The sequence below is a fragment of the Equus przewalskii genome, chromosome 1, assembly GCF_037783145.1.
Source record: "Equus przewalskii isolate Varuska chromosome 1, EquPr2, whole genome shotgun sequence".
NCBI lineage: Eukaryota > Metazoa > Chordata > Mammalia > Perissodactyla > Equidae > Equus > Equus przewalskii.
In genome coordinates this window covers 173,467,230-173,483,962 of record NC_091831.1, presented here as the reverse complement: position 1 = coordinate 173,483,962, position 16,733 = coordinate 173,467,230, and the positions used below count along the sequence as shown (strand labels likewise).

At 42.1% G+C, this 16,733-nt stretch overlaps 1 protein-coding gene across 1 annotated transcript in view; it reads right to left on the bottom strand.

The window, feature by feature from the left end:
• Positions 1–9,713: 9,713 nt before the first annotated feature.
• The window catches only part of TTC6 (tetratricopeptide repeat domain 6), a 189,720-nt gene continuing 182,700 nt past the window's right edge, over positions 9,714–16,733 (bottom strand). Inside the window, exons 31-32 of the mRNA XM_070629311.1 lie at positions 10,722–10,947; positions 9,714–10,276 (exon numbers count right to left, since the gene is read on the bottom strand). Coding sequence (XP_070485412.1) covers positions 10,140–10,276; positions 10,722–10,947 — 363 coding nt within the window. The 3' untranslated portion in view covers positions 9,714–10,139. The remainder of the gene's footprint in view (positions 10,277–10,721; positions 10,948–16,733) is intronic.

The following is a 16,733-nucleotide window of genomic DNA, read 5'->3' as shown; positions in this document are numbered from 1 at the left end:
AACAGAGGTCTCTGAGTATGACTCCTCTTGACATTACAAGTGTAGAGAAATCACTTCACTTCTCCCCCGCTTGATGCCCAAGAATTTGATAAGCCATCATCATTTCTAAAAGACTGTCACTTATGGGTTGTGGGTCACAGGAGAGACAAATGGCAGAAATTACTCTTAAAGCCTGGTCCTGTTTAGAGAGCTGGGTCAGCATTAGCCATTTCCTCTCAGAGGGTCTTTTCTCTTTCCTATAAACTTTCAGGGATAAATCTCAGAGAGACCTAGTATCCAGAAAATAAAATTCTGGCTCAGTAGAAACTACAACTCTATAGCATAGTGAGGTTAATTGCTAGGTTTTAGGGTTGAGTTTTATCCTCTAAGCTTCCTCATTTTTAAAACAAAAGTGAATCACCGATTTTGTCTAGGTTATTCCAAACAGAAGAGAAAACGTGGAGTTCCTGAAATTCTCAAGGAACCGTATAATTCCTGGGATGCCAAAAGAGAGAGTCTCCAGGGCACAGACCTCTCTGGACCTGCAGGCTGCAGACAGCAGCTCTCCTGCAGGACGGGGCCACGGGGTCTGTCCCCCATTAGGCAGCTTAGAATCGGGGTAAAGAGCAAAGGCCCTGCAGCCAGATGGCCCAACTCCTTAATTCATGTGTGACTTTCAGCAGACGACATAATCTCTCTCTGCTTCAGTGTTCTCATCTACAAAATGGGCATGAGGGTCATAATAAGTTCTGGTCTGTTTGCAATAATCAAAGAGATGATGCATATAGAGCATTTAGAAAAGGTCTTGACAGTTAATGTTTTTATTGACACAGCTTAATGTTGACACTTAGCTTAAATGTTTTTATTTCACATATTTGATGCATAGAATGGATCTAAGTAGACATGAAGATGGCATTTAAAATATTAAATAAAAACACATGTATCATTGAAAGTACTTTGAGAAATGAATTATTTTACGCCTAGTTAGATCAGAATCCAAAAGAACCTCAGAGAGAGAGGCTTCAGCCTTCTTTATCCAGCTTTGTTGATATTTCCATCCCAAAGTATTCCTGAAACAATGAGTTTCTCAGACTTCTCGGGTAGCCTGGGTTTGTAATATGGCTCCTCCATTAAATGTGGGACTTCAATAGCCACCTACTCTCTCAGCATCCAAGTTTCCACCTCTGTAAGATGGGCTCATGAGCACCTGCTGTGGACGCAGCCTCCGGAGCAATGTTGCTGCGGTGGTGGAGGCGGCTGCCGTCTCATGGTACCCGGCCACGGAGGAGAGAGAACGCCGGCCCCTGTGGATGGTGGCACATCCCAAAGCAGCCAACCAAAAGGGAGAGAAGTGGCCAAGTCTTGCGTATTTCCATTAAGATTCCTGCGAATTTTTAAAATTTTATTCCATGACACAGCTGTCTTTTTATGTAAAAATGTTTAAATTGCTTTCCAGTTAAATTACTTAAATTTCTCCCTCCTCTGCCCCTCTAACACTCCTCAAGTAAAACTGACACTCCTTGGCTACCCACTTCTTTCCCTCGTGACAAGGACATCCCAGGTTCAGAAAGGCAAGAGGAAAGTTCTATTCAAAAATCACACCTTCACAATCAAGCTACAGTGAGAAATCCAGCGTGTTAAGCTATTTTCTGGATTGCCAAGGATTTCCATTTCTCATACATTCTTCCCTCACCTTGTCTCTTCATCACCAAAGAGCCAATATAGTAAATACACGGCATAGGAATGGAAAGCAGGAGAAGCAATATGAGGGAAGGCAGGCTTCCGCGGAGAGGAGAATGCGCTGCAGGGCTATTAAACAACTCATCCATTATTCAGGGTAAATGACACCCAGAAAAACTGTGTGGAGATGTCTCCCACACTTCAAAGGCACAGAGCTGCACTATAGAATTTGTAAATTTTCTGAATAGGACTCTAAGACTTTAATAAAGTCATTGCTCTAGAATTTTTAAGGAAAAGAGAGCTCATCTTTAGTTTTTGTGTAATAAAGCACCTTAACTTAGACACTAAAATTCTTATTTTGGTCTTCAAATTCAAAGGAGAGATTTGTTCCTACCTGATAAAGCAAACATACCTAGGTGGCTGTCTCCCAGTCTAATGAAATCAGAAGATTGTGATTTATATCAAGCTTTTTTAAAAAACTTACAATTGTCTAACAGTCATAATGCCATAAATATTAAGTTAAATTCCCAATTACTTTTTCTTTATTTAAATGTAAGTCGAGCTAAGTTGATTTATAGACTTACGTGGGTCTCCTATGGGAAGGTTATATAAAAAAAGAAATGTTTCATGCAACATAATTAGGGACCCATTCCTTAGGTCTTAGAACCACGTAAGTAAAAACAATAAAGTGCCAAATAACAAAATATATATATAGTAACAATAAATGGAATTTAACCTGTGAACCAATTGAGGTGAGATGAAGGAGTATTTTTCTATTTGGAATGTAAATGATGCTTTTTCCACTTAGTGATTGGTTTCTTTTAAGCGATGGTTACAAAATTGCAACCATTCTCAGCATAAACCAGTAGTCTCTTAAGATTCCTTTCTCCGTTAAAATCTGTGTCATAAAGTTGGTAGACCCGTTGAGGCCAAGTTTTCGGTGATTAACTTTGTTTCTTTTCCTCAGGCTTCGCAGAGCTTTACTCTTCCAGAGCTGTACAGCACAGCAGAATCACCACACGAGTGCATGCAAGTGAATACCTTCTCCTTCTGCAAATCAATTAAAATTGTAGTGCTGGGAAGATAAAAGGTCTCAATTGGTTCACAGGTTTAGACAGCAAATTTTATATTTTCCTTGGAAATTTAAGTGACTATGATCGTTACTCTACGTATTTTAGAGATTTGTTTAAGGCTAAGGTTTTTCAAAGAGATGGTTGTGATGCAGACATGGACCTGGGATGCTTTGTGGGCAGGACCTGCCTGAACCAGCTGGGCCTCTGAAGGGGCCTGTTGGCCAGCTCTAGCTCAGAGTCCACTGGAGGCGCCCGGGGGAAAGGGCACCGTGCACCTTTTATGGTCTTAAAAGTTGCCTCCAATAAGCTACTTAACTTAGGGGGCAGGAGACATAAGTGTATATTTTTCCTGTTATAAAACCAAGACAGGGGCCAGCCCCATGGCCAAGTGGTTAAGTTCACGTGCTCCACTTTGGTGGCCCAGGGTTTTGCCGGTTCGGATCCTGGGTGCAGACATGGCACTGCTCATTAGGCCACGCTGAGGTGGCGTCCCACGTGCCACAACTAGAAGGACCCACAACTAAGAACACACAACTATGTACCGGGGGGCTTTGGGGAGAAAAAGCAGGAAAAAAAAAAGATTGGCAACAGTTTGTTAGCTCAGATGCCAATCTTTCAAAACAAAAACCAAGACATGCTCGATGATTAGAAAATAAAGAAATCAGAGACTGCAGAAATGTCAAGTCAAAAATCCAACTGAGGTTCTCTTAAACGTCTCACACCCTCTCTACTAACAAACTCTATGCCAGCAATCCCATCCTCCCAGGTGTTCACAGTTAAAGGCTGGTGTATAAAAATCACTTAAGACTTTTTATGAAATATAATAAGTATATTCTACATATGCATAGTTTTAGCATAAAATGGAATTATACCATAAATATTGTTCTATATGTCCATATGGAAAGCCAAACTACCACTAGAAGGTGTCTTCGCTAGAATAGAGTCAGAAGGAAAAGAAGTACACAGAGTTGAATTGCCTTAATGGTTTAGCAGATTGAAGCTAAGACAATGGGATGCTCCATTTACTCTACGGGAATTTGCCAACTAATAAGAAGTCAAAAGATCAAAATGTTCTTGTCTACTCTTTAAACCACCAGTTCTGCAGACAGAGCCAGGAACGTGCATGTAAATGTTTGCATTCTGACCATTCCCTATCCCCATTCTGGGTTCAGGACACACTATGCCCCCTGGATTAGTGCAAACTTTCTTAGTAAAAGGTAGTAATTAAAAATTTGTTATAGTCTCTTATTCACTCTACTTGATTGGGTTATAGCTTGATGATGTCATCGCATCATCCATTTATACAAATGACAATGATTAGCTTGAGAGGTTGATGCATCACGACTGCAGACATTTCCCCCTGGTCACCTTGACAGAGTTGTTTTTCAGCGACCTTCTTGTTGTTTTTACAGCAGGCTGATCTCATTCATTACATCTTGATTTTTCCTAATTTCATTTTCTAAGGTTATTCATCTTATCTTGTAGCCCTAAGGGTGCCCTGTGTGTGTGTGCGTATGTGTATGTGTGTTTGTGTGTGTGTGTGTGTGTGTGTGTGTGTGTTAGGCATTGTGAAATTCAAAGAAGATACTGAGGCCTCTCTACCCACAGGAAATGTTGAATAAAAACAGCACTGACAGTGCATGTTGTTATTGCTTTGACCTTAGAAGATTCTGGGCTTGCCTAGAATCTCACAGGATCCTCACTTTATCATAGAAATGAATAGTAAAACATACATCTGCAGTGTGTCTGGTCATAATGTCCAGCATTATGCATGTCCAGACCTGCATTTTATTTAAGTAAATTCATCAAATATTTATGAAGTACCTGCTATGTGCCAGGAGCTGTTACAAGCATTAGTGATACAACGGTGAACAAGACACACCTAATCCTTGCCTTCGTTGAGTTTCTGGTCTAGTGGGGAAGACAGCGGTTAAACAAGGCTATATAGATGTAAAGGGTGTTCCAACAGAGCAGGCAGCAGTGCTGAGGAAGCGGAGAGCAGGCGGATCTAGCCACACTCCCGGTTAGGGAAGGAGTTTGTTCCCGAGAATAGATTAGCCAGGCAAAGATGGGTGAGGAAAAGAAGAGTTGGTGAACATCGGGACCTCATACTAGACGGTCATCAGTGCCTGTTATTTTTGGAAATCAATGGTTCTCAGACATTGACTAACAAAATATTTTTTATGCCATTGGAGAACTTCTGGGAGCAAGACCTTGCTACAACAGGCTACGAATGTAGACTGAGGCTCTCAAAACAAGACTGTTACTTCTGGCTCTGATGTGCCCAGCCAGGCAACAGCCAACCTCTGCTTCTTGCTCATTCTCTCTCCCTCGCCCGTCTCAACAGGTGTGACATGATTTCCTCTCCCTCACTCTGATTGCTCTTCCAGCTGCACCCATCAAGCAACAACACCATGGAGCAAAATGTTTCCCAAAGTGTAATACAAGTAACACTGGCATAAAAAGAGATTAATTTAAGTAGAACAAGGACAAACTCTTTAACAGCTATACATTTATTTTTGCAAATTCCTTCTTTTTAAATAAATTCAATTCAATTTTATTTAAACTCAAATTTAAATAAATTCGCTAGTCAATTTAAAGGAATATATTGAGTAAATAAAAGTGAAACAAAGTTTGGGTAACATCATTATACTAAGGGTGCTCTAAACTGATCCTTTCACCTTGCTGTACCTCACATTTTTCTTCTGCAAAATGGGAATAGTAAGACGTGCCTCACCGATAGCGGTGAAATGAAAATACCCTTAAGCCATAGCTGCATTTCTGGTCATGGTAGATTTTTAACAATGACAATTGCCTCTTTCTTCCCTTTTTTACTGCCTACATACTGACCTTTCTACTGTCATTCCTATCTGGCCTTTACTATTAAAGATAAAATGTAGGATATTGTACACTGACTGCACTTCAAATGAAAAGCTCAAGATAATCTACTTCTATTAAGCGCTCATCTAAGGCAAGGTTAGATACGTAGATACGTGGACATAGACATAGACATAAATTGCACATATATATGCCAGAACAAAAGAAGTGTTAAAGACTGGAAATCCTTTTTCTGCCCTAATGATCATCAGGCAGACAAAGAGCTTTAATGTCATCATGGTAAAGGTTGTTTAGTAGTCTATGAGTTTATCTTGTTTTAATTTTCTCTAGGTGAAAAGGAGCAGCAGGAGCAGAGGCTTTTAAATAGAAAGAGGGTTGATTCTCAGCCCGTTTACTAGCTGTGTGACCCTGACCATACAACTCGATCCTCCTCAGACTCAGTTTCCTCACCTAACGACCCCTACTGTTACAGGCTGTTGAGAAAGTAGAGACAATGGACGTGAAGCATGGGACACTCTGCCTTGATTAAAGTACGTGCTAAAAATCATGATTATCACAGTTCTTATTTTCAAGTTTATCTACTGCCCATGACCAAACACATAAATAGCTCATTGCAGAAAAGATGCTATTACTCTTAGTCCATTCATGAGAGAAGAAAACCCCTGATTTTTTTTAAAAATGTTGGAAATGCTATCATTCAGAGTTCAATTCTAGATAACAGAAGCCATTCTTGTAATTTTAAGCAGAAAGAGATTTCACGTAAAGAAAGGGGTGCTCACATCATCGTTGGAAGGTCTAGAGCAGTGGGTTCTAGGTGGGGCCATCAGAACAGCAACGCAAAAATGGCCAAACCTGGGGAGACGCTGCTCTGCCATTAAAAGAAAGGTGGGAAATCAAGAAATGGGCACGGAAGCTACGGGCTCCCGGAAAATGTACAATCCATCCAGGGTCAGGAAGCCAGGCCATGACGGTCAGCTGCAGAGTGGGGTTGCTAGATGCAACAAAGGACGCCCATTTAAATTTGAATTTCAGATCAACAACAGAATTTCTGTTAGAAGTGTGTTGTATACAATAGACAGGACACACTTGTTCTAAAAAAATTGTTGTTGATCTGAAATTAAAATTTAACTGGGTGCCATGTGTTTAACTAGGAGTCATGAATTACTCCTCCTTTATCTCAAATTCAAATTTAACCAGGTGTCCTGTATTTTATTTGCTAAATCTGACAGCTCTACTCTGGAGCCACCCAGCCTACCAGCAGAAGGCACACAAGGAGCTGGAAGGAACATGAGACGGGCAATCACTCTACCACGATAGCTACAGAATAACATTGATTCATCACAGTGGAAACTTGGTTGATATTTAACAAATACATCTTGAGCATCTGTTATTTGCCAGGCAGTATAGGCACTGGGGATACGGCACTGAACAAAAAAGACAAAGTCCCTGTCCTCATAGAGCTTATGATCTAGCAGAGAAAAAAATACAATTAACAAAAAGCCCTGCGCATTACGGAAACCCATAAAATTGAAAGCAAAGACCATCTATAATCCTAGCAGTCTTCTTCTGTCTTGACGTGGAAAAAAAAGTCTCCCTATCCTTTCTCCCTCCAGTTTTACCTCCCAGAGATAACCATCAGTAAGCCGCGTGTGCGCCTGTACGTGTATTGTAAATAAACAAAGCCTGATCACCAAGTCCTGCAGCGGTGGAAGGATAGAGGCTCGGGCATCTGCCTAAGGGGTCCCACCGTGCAAATTAGAAAAGGACGGAATCCAGACCCCTCACTCCTCTTCCCTCAGGTCCACAGTCCCTGATTCAGCTCCCATGACCTTCCGGAAGTCACTTTCTCCCTTGATCTCCATCCTGCTGTTTCTCCTTCACCTGCCTTGGATCTTCTCAGTCAGAGAAGAAGTAACTCAATCGGAATCAGAGTGGAGCACATACAGGGCAGAGGAACCTCTCTCTGGAGAGTATTGATCAGTTTTCATAAGCACAACTTTTATTTGGTGATACGAGAACACCCCAAGTCCACTGATGTGAGGATGGAGGGAGACAAAGGGAGTGAAGGGGATACGCTCCCCGCCCCACCCCTACTTTCTCTCACACACACAGTTAAGTCTTAACTCCTTGTGTTGTTTTAACTCTTTTAGCCAGCATTAAGGATTCTCCATGTCTGACTCTGACTACGTGACCATGTTTTCCTCCCACCATTTCCTCAAGACAACTCTGCTCCAGCCACTCTCCAAACCTGCTTTTTTGTCTTCCCACTTTTGCATCTCTGTCCTGACATTGCATCTGTACGGAGGACCTTACTATTCCACGCCTCTGCCCGTGAGCACTTACCCCACAGGGATCCAGCTTCAGCCCCTCCTCCTCGGTGATGCTGTTTCAGACTCCGTTCCTCCAGAAGCAGATCTTGAGACAGGGATTTGAGTGCAAGGGCTTTATTTGGGAGGAGGTCCCAGCAAGCTGGTGTCGGGGAGGAAGAAGTAAGGCAGGGAAGGGAAAAGCTAACAAACGGTGTGTATCGAGGAGGTTATATGGTGGGCAACTGGGGGGCTCAGCCGACCAGGAAAGTTAGGGACAGGTATCCCCCAAAAGTGAAGAAAGCTGAAGTGTTTGTCCTCCAGGTCCCACCTGTCACTTGCTGAAGGCTGCTCCTGTGACCGGAACTCCCCTGCAGTTCTGGCTTGGCCCACGTGTGGACTGAGAAACACCTCTGGTGGAAAACAGCAGGTGCACGCAGTAGGATGCTGTCAGTGCACACAGAACCTGGGGGTGCCCAGGACACACGGACCTGGGACACATAGCATTTGGCAAGTTAGACGTGGTTTGCTCCATTATGCTCTCACCACCCTTGGTTTGTATCGTTCCTGCCTCACGTTATAAGCATTTGTGTGTAATCAGAAAAAAATATTAAATTTCTCAGTGTCTCAGCCTAGGTTGCCCCAGAAAGCAGAGCCAGAGGCAAGTGCTTCTGTGCTAGGACTTTATCAAGAAGTGCAACCCAGGAGGGCAGGAGAGGTGACAAAAGGGAGTGAGGCAGGGAAGACAGAAGCGCCCATACAGGTTCAGGGACAGCTACGTTTTGTAGTGGGCCACCAGTAAGTGCACCCTGACGGCTTTCTCTCCCAGGACCGCCCTCCAGGATGCTGTGGGAACTGAGTGTCTAGGACACTCCACCAAGCAATGGAGGGGCGAAGAATCCATCTCCCAGTTCCTTTCTCCCATCGTCGCAGGTTCACTGGACTGGGACTTAGGTCCTGCATATCTGCGGTGCATGGGTAGCGGGTGCACTGAGGGAATCCCACAGCCCCCGGCACCTCAGCATTAACAGAGACGCCCCAGGGTGGCGGGCAGGTGACGTGCAGCTGTGGCAGGAGGCAAGGGGCTGTCTGTGGGTGCATGAGGTTAGTCTGAATCTCATCAGCGGCTGGAGCTGGGACTAAATGGTCTGCAGACAAGTGAAGGCAAGAGCATCTGAAGTGGCTTATTAAATGTGGCTGACTCCCAGCTGAAATAACTCACTAGGGAGGACCCAGTCCTCACGTGGACCCACATAGCATGTCAAGAAAATTATGCTGAAAGAACGTGAAGCATCCCCATAGCAGCCTACAAATTACAATCAACTTCCTATTGCGAAAATCTGGTGAAGCAAACTAAAAACAAAGAAGCTGAGTGGACAGAGGTCTTCTTTCCAAAATGTCCGATCGTGGTGTAAAGAGGTCTCTGAGGAGCTGGAGATGGACAGGAAGATGGAAAGAAAGAAGGAAAATAAACCGAGTGGAGCAAATTGTGTGAAACCTCATTGTTCTCAGTGAGATAAAGGAACGGAGTTTTGCTGTTCACCTAAGGATCCATCAGAGACATTCTGTGAAGAATTTTTAGCTGTTTTATTTTTACTTGCTAACTTCTACGAAGCACTAATTTTAAGTGTGTACAGATTTTTTATATATGTTTATGAAATTTGCATTGAAGCGGCGGAGGGAACTATCTCAAGGAAACGGGATGCTCGAAATGTTCCTGGATGCTGTCCTGGAAGGGAGGCACCACGTGAAAGAGGCACGTTTATCTGATGGAAGAATACAGGCCTGTAGAGACATTGTTTAGAGGAAGAGAGAGGAAATGTACTTGACTTCGATCTTTCTATAGCCATGGGCTCCATATTTATTGTTTTTAATCTGGAGACTGTTAAATATGTTATGAGTAGGTATTGATGAAAAGGTCGATGCCACATCTTCTACAACCATGCAGTAGTATTTCAAAAGGAGTTATTTTACTTTAAAGAAAATGTTTAAAGTGTTGATATTCCTTAAGAAATACTCACTTAAATTCTGCAGCTTATGAAGAAATTCATTTTTTAGTTATTCCAAATATGCAGAAAATGATCTGAAAGTTTTATAATTTATATAGAACATAAATGTATTGTTAAAATGTATTAAAGGGTTACACAGATAACAAAATATAATGAATACGACAATGAAGATAGTGTCATCTTTTAAACAACAAATGAGTCTCGATTTCTGGAAGAAGAGCTGTGTGAACCACGCCAGAAGCCAGTCTATGCAATCATATCACTGAGCCATATTCTTGCAGATCGAGCGCTCGGGTATAGTCAGCCATAGCGTCCTCGATCAGCCCGATTTTGCCACGAACTTCTGCTCTAAGATTATACACCAGAGCATCGTTAGGCTTCAAAGACAGGGCTGTAAAAGAAAAACATTTCAAGACATGTTTTATGCTGGCACTGGAAAATAGTCTCATTTTTTAAAAAATAAAATTTCGTAAGAACTTTAGTATCACTTATTTGAAAACATCTTTCTTCAAATGTGCATAATTATTTAGTCAAATTAAATACATCGAATCTCAGAAAACTAAGTTGGGGAAACACAACACAACGTCTTTCTTTGAAAGGCTGGCATTGCTTGTGGATGGTTTCCCCAATAATTTTTTATATCTCAGCTCACCCATGCTTTAAGTTATGGCATAAAGGAATTTATATTGATTACATTAAAGATATGATCTATAAAAACATTAATTCCTATGTAAGTTTATCCAGACCAATAGACCTGATCATTTTCATCTTTTGTTATCTAAAATAAGCCCCTCAAGCACTGTATTCCTACCCAAACAATTACAAAAAGCACACACCTTCAGTTAGGTCTCCCTCAGCCAGCTCGTACTGCTTTAAGCAACAGTGCAAGTGTGCTCTGTTAAAATATACTGCAGCCCAAGAGGGGCAGTTTTTAACTACATTTGCAAAATCTTCTTCTGCTTCTTTGTATTTCTTTAATATTGTATTTGCAATAGCTCGATTCATGGTAGCATATTCATTTTCTGGATCAAATTTTAAAGCCTTTGAGAAGTAGTCACTGGCCTGTAAATGTGAAGATAAGATAATTTGAATGTATTTTAATTGGCAGCTGTATAGCAATTTGAAGTACTTTTACTCTTAATTTAAAATTAAGGCCAGCGAGGTACCAAGGGGGCGGCGGAAGCATGTCATCCCGGCAAATGACGACAAGGAACACAAAATATGATATTAAAACTTGCCAAGAGTTGGTCTGCTTTTCGTTATCACCGTGTGTCAGCAAATCTAGATACTGTGAGTGATAGGGCGCTCCTCCCTGCTGCGGTGACACGCTCCACTCCCCGCCCCTCCAATCCCACATCCCGCACTGCACCAGAAAAAGGTAGATTATGGATTAGAAAAGGTCCCAACAAGAAGATAAAATATGCTAGAAAATTAAATTTTTTTCATGTAAAAGCAGAGTATCTAAGTGCTAGCAAGAGAAATAAATTTTAAAAATAAGGTTCTAAACAATACCGAAAAGGGATAAAAACTCAGTTACACTATGAAAAGTTATGAAGAAGGAAGAGAGAGAAAAAAAATAGCTTGTCAAGAAGACCAAAGACTCTAGATTATTCGTTACTCATCACTGAGCTGGAAGGGACCCTTCAAAGTGTGGTCTGTAGACCAGTACTGGGGTCTTGGTTGGAGAATCATTTGCTTACAGGTCAGCCCAGAGGTAAGTACAGAAACTGAGAGTGAACTATCAGTAACTTCTACAGCATTTTGACGTGGCTGTGACATGGCAGCACATGAACATACTTCTAGTAACTCATTTTTATTGTTTTAGCAATGTATTAATCAACAACTTATCGGAAATTTTTTTTAAAAAACTGACCCTTCACCACAAACAGCAGCAGATGCTGATTCGACATCTACTACTCAAGGCAGCAATCTCTCCTCTAACTCCACGATGGATGAAAATTTGGCTCCTACTTTAAAACTTACCTTAAAGGAAAGGTCATTTTTAATAATATGGCTTGTTCTCTCCAAGTCCCTCCCACTCGGTTTTTTCCAACACACCACAGTGTTGCTTCCACCTGCCTCCCCCTGTTCTGTGAGTTCTGCTCTTGTTAAGTCTGCAGATGTCATCAAGCCCCGTGGACATTTCCTAGTTCTTTTCTTTCATGACGTCTCTGTGGCATGGACACTCTTGATCTCTCCTTCCTTTTTAAAACTCTCTCTGTTCTTGGGACAGGGTGTCTCCCTGGCTTTTCTCCAACCTCTCTGATCATTTTCTCTCGGTCTCCTCCACTGAACTACTTTTCTCTATGTTTCCCAGGGATTTGCCTTCAATTCACTTCCGTCATGGGTGAAATGAAACACAGATAGCATGGTGGCCAGGAGCCCAGACCAAGAAGCCAGATTTCCGGGTTCAAATCCTGGCTCTACCACTTAATATCTGTCTTTAGGTGAGTAACTAAAGCTCCTTTTGCCTCAGTTTTCTCATCTGTAGAATGGAGGTAACAAATAGAACTCTACTTCCAGTGTTGCTTTGAGGACAAGTGAGGTAATATGTAAAGTACTGAGAACGATATCCAGAATACAGTAGGACTCAATCAATTATTATTGATAAGTCATTCTTTCTCAGTGTCTACAGATGAAGACACAACATAGCCCCCAGTTAACACTCCATGAACTTTGCTGCCTCTGCCTTTTGAGAGGCAATTAGATCGAGATTGTATAACCCATCTCTCCCCTGATAGAACTACTCTATGCTGCAGATAAGTGCAGTTTAAGGATCTGTTAAGGCGGCAGCAGAATTGACATCCTTCTGTGAAGAGCTCAAAGAGAATTTACTCCTGAACAGAAGGCTGGACTCACAATCGTCAGAAATGAGGCAAGGGAGTAACTCAAAGCAGGGCCAAGGCTTTCTTCAAAAAGTAATTTAGGCTTCATTTTAATTCGCCAATAAATGATCGATCAATAAAGGCCACGCTATTCTACATCAGAGAAGCATGACTTCAATCAGGTAGGAGCAAATGCCTGCTTCAGCTAAGAGAAGAGCACTCAGTGAAACACAATAATGTGCTTAACTCTGAACATTAACTGTCTATCATAGCTTCCAAAGTACGTGACTTAGAAGATGAACGCCTACAAATGTAACGGGGTTCCTTGCAGTATAGGAGTATTAATGGTGACGCGACTAGAGGCCAGAGACCCCTGCCACAATGGAGGGCCCTGATTTTTTAACACTTGATCTAATACTCTCATATCCATACTTAATTAGAAAGCAGATCCAGTTATTTTTTAAAAGTCACCTGTAGTTCAAGATGCATGCACGTAGCCCGTCCAAAGGTGGTTAAAAATCATTAAGTCACTAACTAACGCTATAAGAAGCCAGAACACATACATGTTTTCACCCTCTAGAGATTACGGGATCTGCTGAGGGACCCTAGAGCACCCTCACACAGCTGAATGACTGTTCTCGAAGTCTGCTTGTCTCTGGAGGAAGGGTGCTCTGTGAATCCTACACATCCAGGATATCAAGACAGAGGAGTGGACACTTTTTAGGTAAAATATTTGCCCAGCTTATGTGTCCCCAGTTTGGAGGAAATAGACCCATACTAAAAAAAAAAAAATTAAAGATCAAACTACCTTTGGATCTAACCAAAAAGTTTTGCACACGATGCCCACAGAGTTATTAAAGACAAGTTTAGAAGGCGAGGGTCTCCCCCTCATGAGGATCTCAGACATTCATGGAAACAGAAAATTGCCCTGGGCATTGCATTTGTCTTAATCTCATTAACTAACTCTGTGATGTGGAGAAACCTTGCTAGGACCTAGCCAGAGAGTGCTCTGAGCTTGATGAAGTTGAAGGCAATAGACCCAATTGTCAGCCTGGGAAAATAGTAACCTCCCAGCTGTTCACTGAGATCTGAGCTACGACAATCTCCTTCACGCCTAACAGAATCAAACCTTTGATAACTCTCTGTCCCGCCATCTAGCTTCACCACTGAAGTCAACCAGGCTCATCACAGGGGTCAGCAAGCTGTTAGGGTTATGATCTAACTTTGGGAAGAAAAAAGCCAAGCCAAGGCAACAGCAGTAGAAACAGAATAGAGCGGACATATTTGAGAAAAAATGAAGAAGCAAAACTGATAAGATGAGATGACGGATTAGATGAAGGAGGGTGATGAAGAGAAAGTTATAGCTGACACTGATTTTTTACTCAGGTGACTTTATGGAAGATGACATCTTGAATTGGGGAAGGGTTTATACCAAGAAGAGCTGGACTAGGGGTAGAGGTTATAAAGATCAACTCAGTTTGGGCTCTAATGCACTTATAAAATATCCAATTTTAGTGACTGGTGGTATACATGAGTTACGAGCTCAGAAGAAAGGTGCAGGCTGACATGGAGTAAGCCATGGGTATAGTTGGGTGTTCTGAGTAAGGAAATGTAGGGAGAAGAAGGAAGAGCATAACTCCTGGCCCTAAAGAGCTTACAGTCTCATTGGAGTGAGGAGATAAGAGATCGACACAGAGAAACAGTTGTAGAGCGACCCAAGGCAGTACTCAACCGGTAGGGAAAGAATTATGCACAAAGCAGCATAGAGTCAAGATCTCACTTTAAATTCCTACCCACAAACCTAAAATGAGAACTTAATGCTGTCTGGTAATCCTACGACCCTTCCCTAGTGTGTTCACCCTACCACTCTCTAAAAACATTATTTCACATTTTCTCTTTTCTCTTCAAAACTCCTAGCCACCCTGTCCCCCTTTTCAACTGCCCACGCTCACTCTTAACTGATAACTGATACTTGTTTGCCATGGAGAAAATATGTCCATAGCAAAGCCCACCATCAAAATCTACCAATCTCCATACGATTGTGCCCCAACTCTCTGCCTTCCCTCGTGACATAATGGACAGAGTGTCCTGCTCCCTGCAGAGGCCACCCCTGCAACTTCCACACTTCAACCTCATCAAACTCTCAGAGATCTTGATCCTAATTATCCCTGCCACTCTCTCCTACACCAACAATTTCTCTCTTTCTTCTAGATCCTTTCATTAACACAGGAGTATGAATCAATATTCCTCATATTTAAAAAAATAAAAAATAAGAACTTCTTACCTCACTCTGGCTATTACTCCCATTTCACTAATTCTCTTCACAGAAGAATTTGTTTTTTGTTTTTTGTTTTTTTTAAAGATTGGCCCTGAGCTAACAGCTGTTGCCAATCTTCCTCTTTTTTCTTTTCTTCTCCCCAAACCTCCCCAGTACATAGTTGCATATTCTAGGTCCCTCTGGTTGTGCTATGTGGGACGCCGTCTCAGCATGGCCTGATGAGCGGAGCCATGTCCTTGCCCAGGATCCGAACCAGCAAAACCCTGGGCCACTGAAGTGGAGCATGCAAATTTAACCACTCGGCCACAGGCCCGCCCCTGAAGAATTTCTTGAAACATTTGAACAGTCCAATTCTTTGCCTCACATTTTCTCCACAACCCTTTCCCTTCAAAGCTCTGCCTCCACTGCTACTCCAACGATGTTCCTGCCAGAGTCATCAACGACCTCCTCCCCACTCCTCTTCCTCGCCTTCTCAGCAGCATTTGACACAGGACACTTTTCCCCCCTTAGAGCCCTTATTTTGGAGGTGAAACCATTCTCTCCTGCTTTCCTTCCCATCATCCAGGCTGTATGCTCCCTTCTCAGTCTACGTTCTGGGGCCTCCTCTCTGCTTCACTTCTGAACATCAGCCTTACCTCTGGGCTCACTCCTTAAACCCCTTCTCTCCACCTGTACCATCCCTCAGGTGATCTCACATGGTCCCACACAGATGCTAATCCTGAGATAATCGTGCTTCCATGAGACTGTATTAGACGTTTATCACTACTACTATTTTCTTGTTCATTTCCTATTTCTTCCTCCAATAAAATGTGACTCACATCAGAAAAGGAGCCTTCCTTATCTCGTTCAGCTCTGTATCCTCAGGGTCTTTGGTACTGCCTAGCACTTGGCAGGGATATCACAAACATGTAGAGATTGAAAGAAGGATGAGCTAAGACGAATCAGGAAAGGTTTGTGGAACTTTTCCAGCAAAATATGGACAAGAAACATAGCCTCTTGGCACATAAAGGTGCCCCAAAGATCATTTTATTAAGGGGTGTGGTGACATCATTGGGTGATAGAGAAGAATACAGAGGGGACAGGTCTCAGAAAACACAAGCGACAGAAACAACTTTGTAAAATGAGTACGTTGTCTTGGAGGCAAGGGCTGTGAAAAGTTCTGAGAAAGACAGAGGCTGTGGGAGAGGCCTTCCCGAAGCAGGCTAAGCTGGAGGAGATACACTGTAAAGTCCTTTGCTACAGCAACAGAGGGAGCCCAACTTGGAAGGCTACCACGGCATGTCCTCCCCGTTCCCGCAGGACTCTCTGCTATCTGTCCAGCAAAAAATTTATCTCATACAGACGTGAGTAAAAGAAAAGTAATTTGCCTGCTTTCATTGTAAAAACAAGGATGAAAAATAACAGCTTAATTTCTAGAAAGATTATAAAAATTCCCCCAGGAAAAACTATTGCCACAATGTAGATTAAAAATTATTACATAACATTTCAAAATGAGCTAGGAAAAAAAATGTTGGGGAAGCAATTGCATTTAAGAAAACAATAAGTCAGAATTAAAGGATCTCAGAAAAGAGATGGCCAGGAAGATACGACATGGAAATAGATAGAACTGAAAAAAAAAAAAAAAAGAAACCTGAATTATAAAGTCCATGAGGGGATAAAAGATATCTCAGAAAACACAGTAAAGATTTAGAAGAGACTTGAGGAAAAGGCAAAGAAAATGAAACAGAAATCAAGAGATAAAAGCA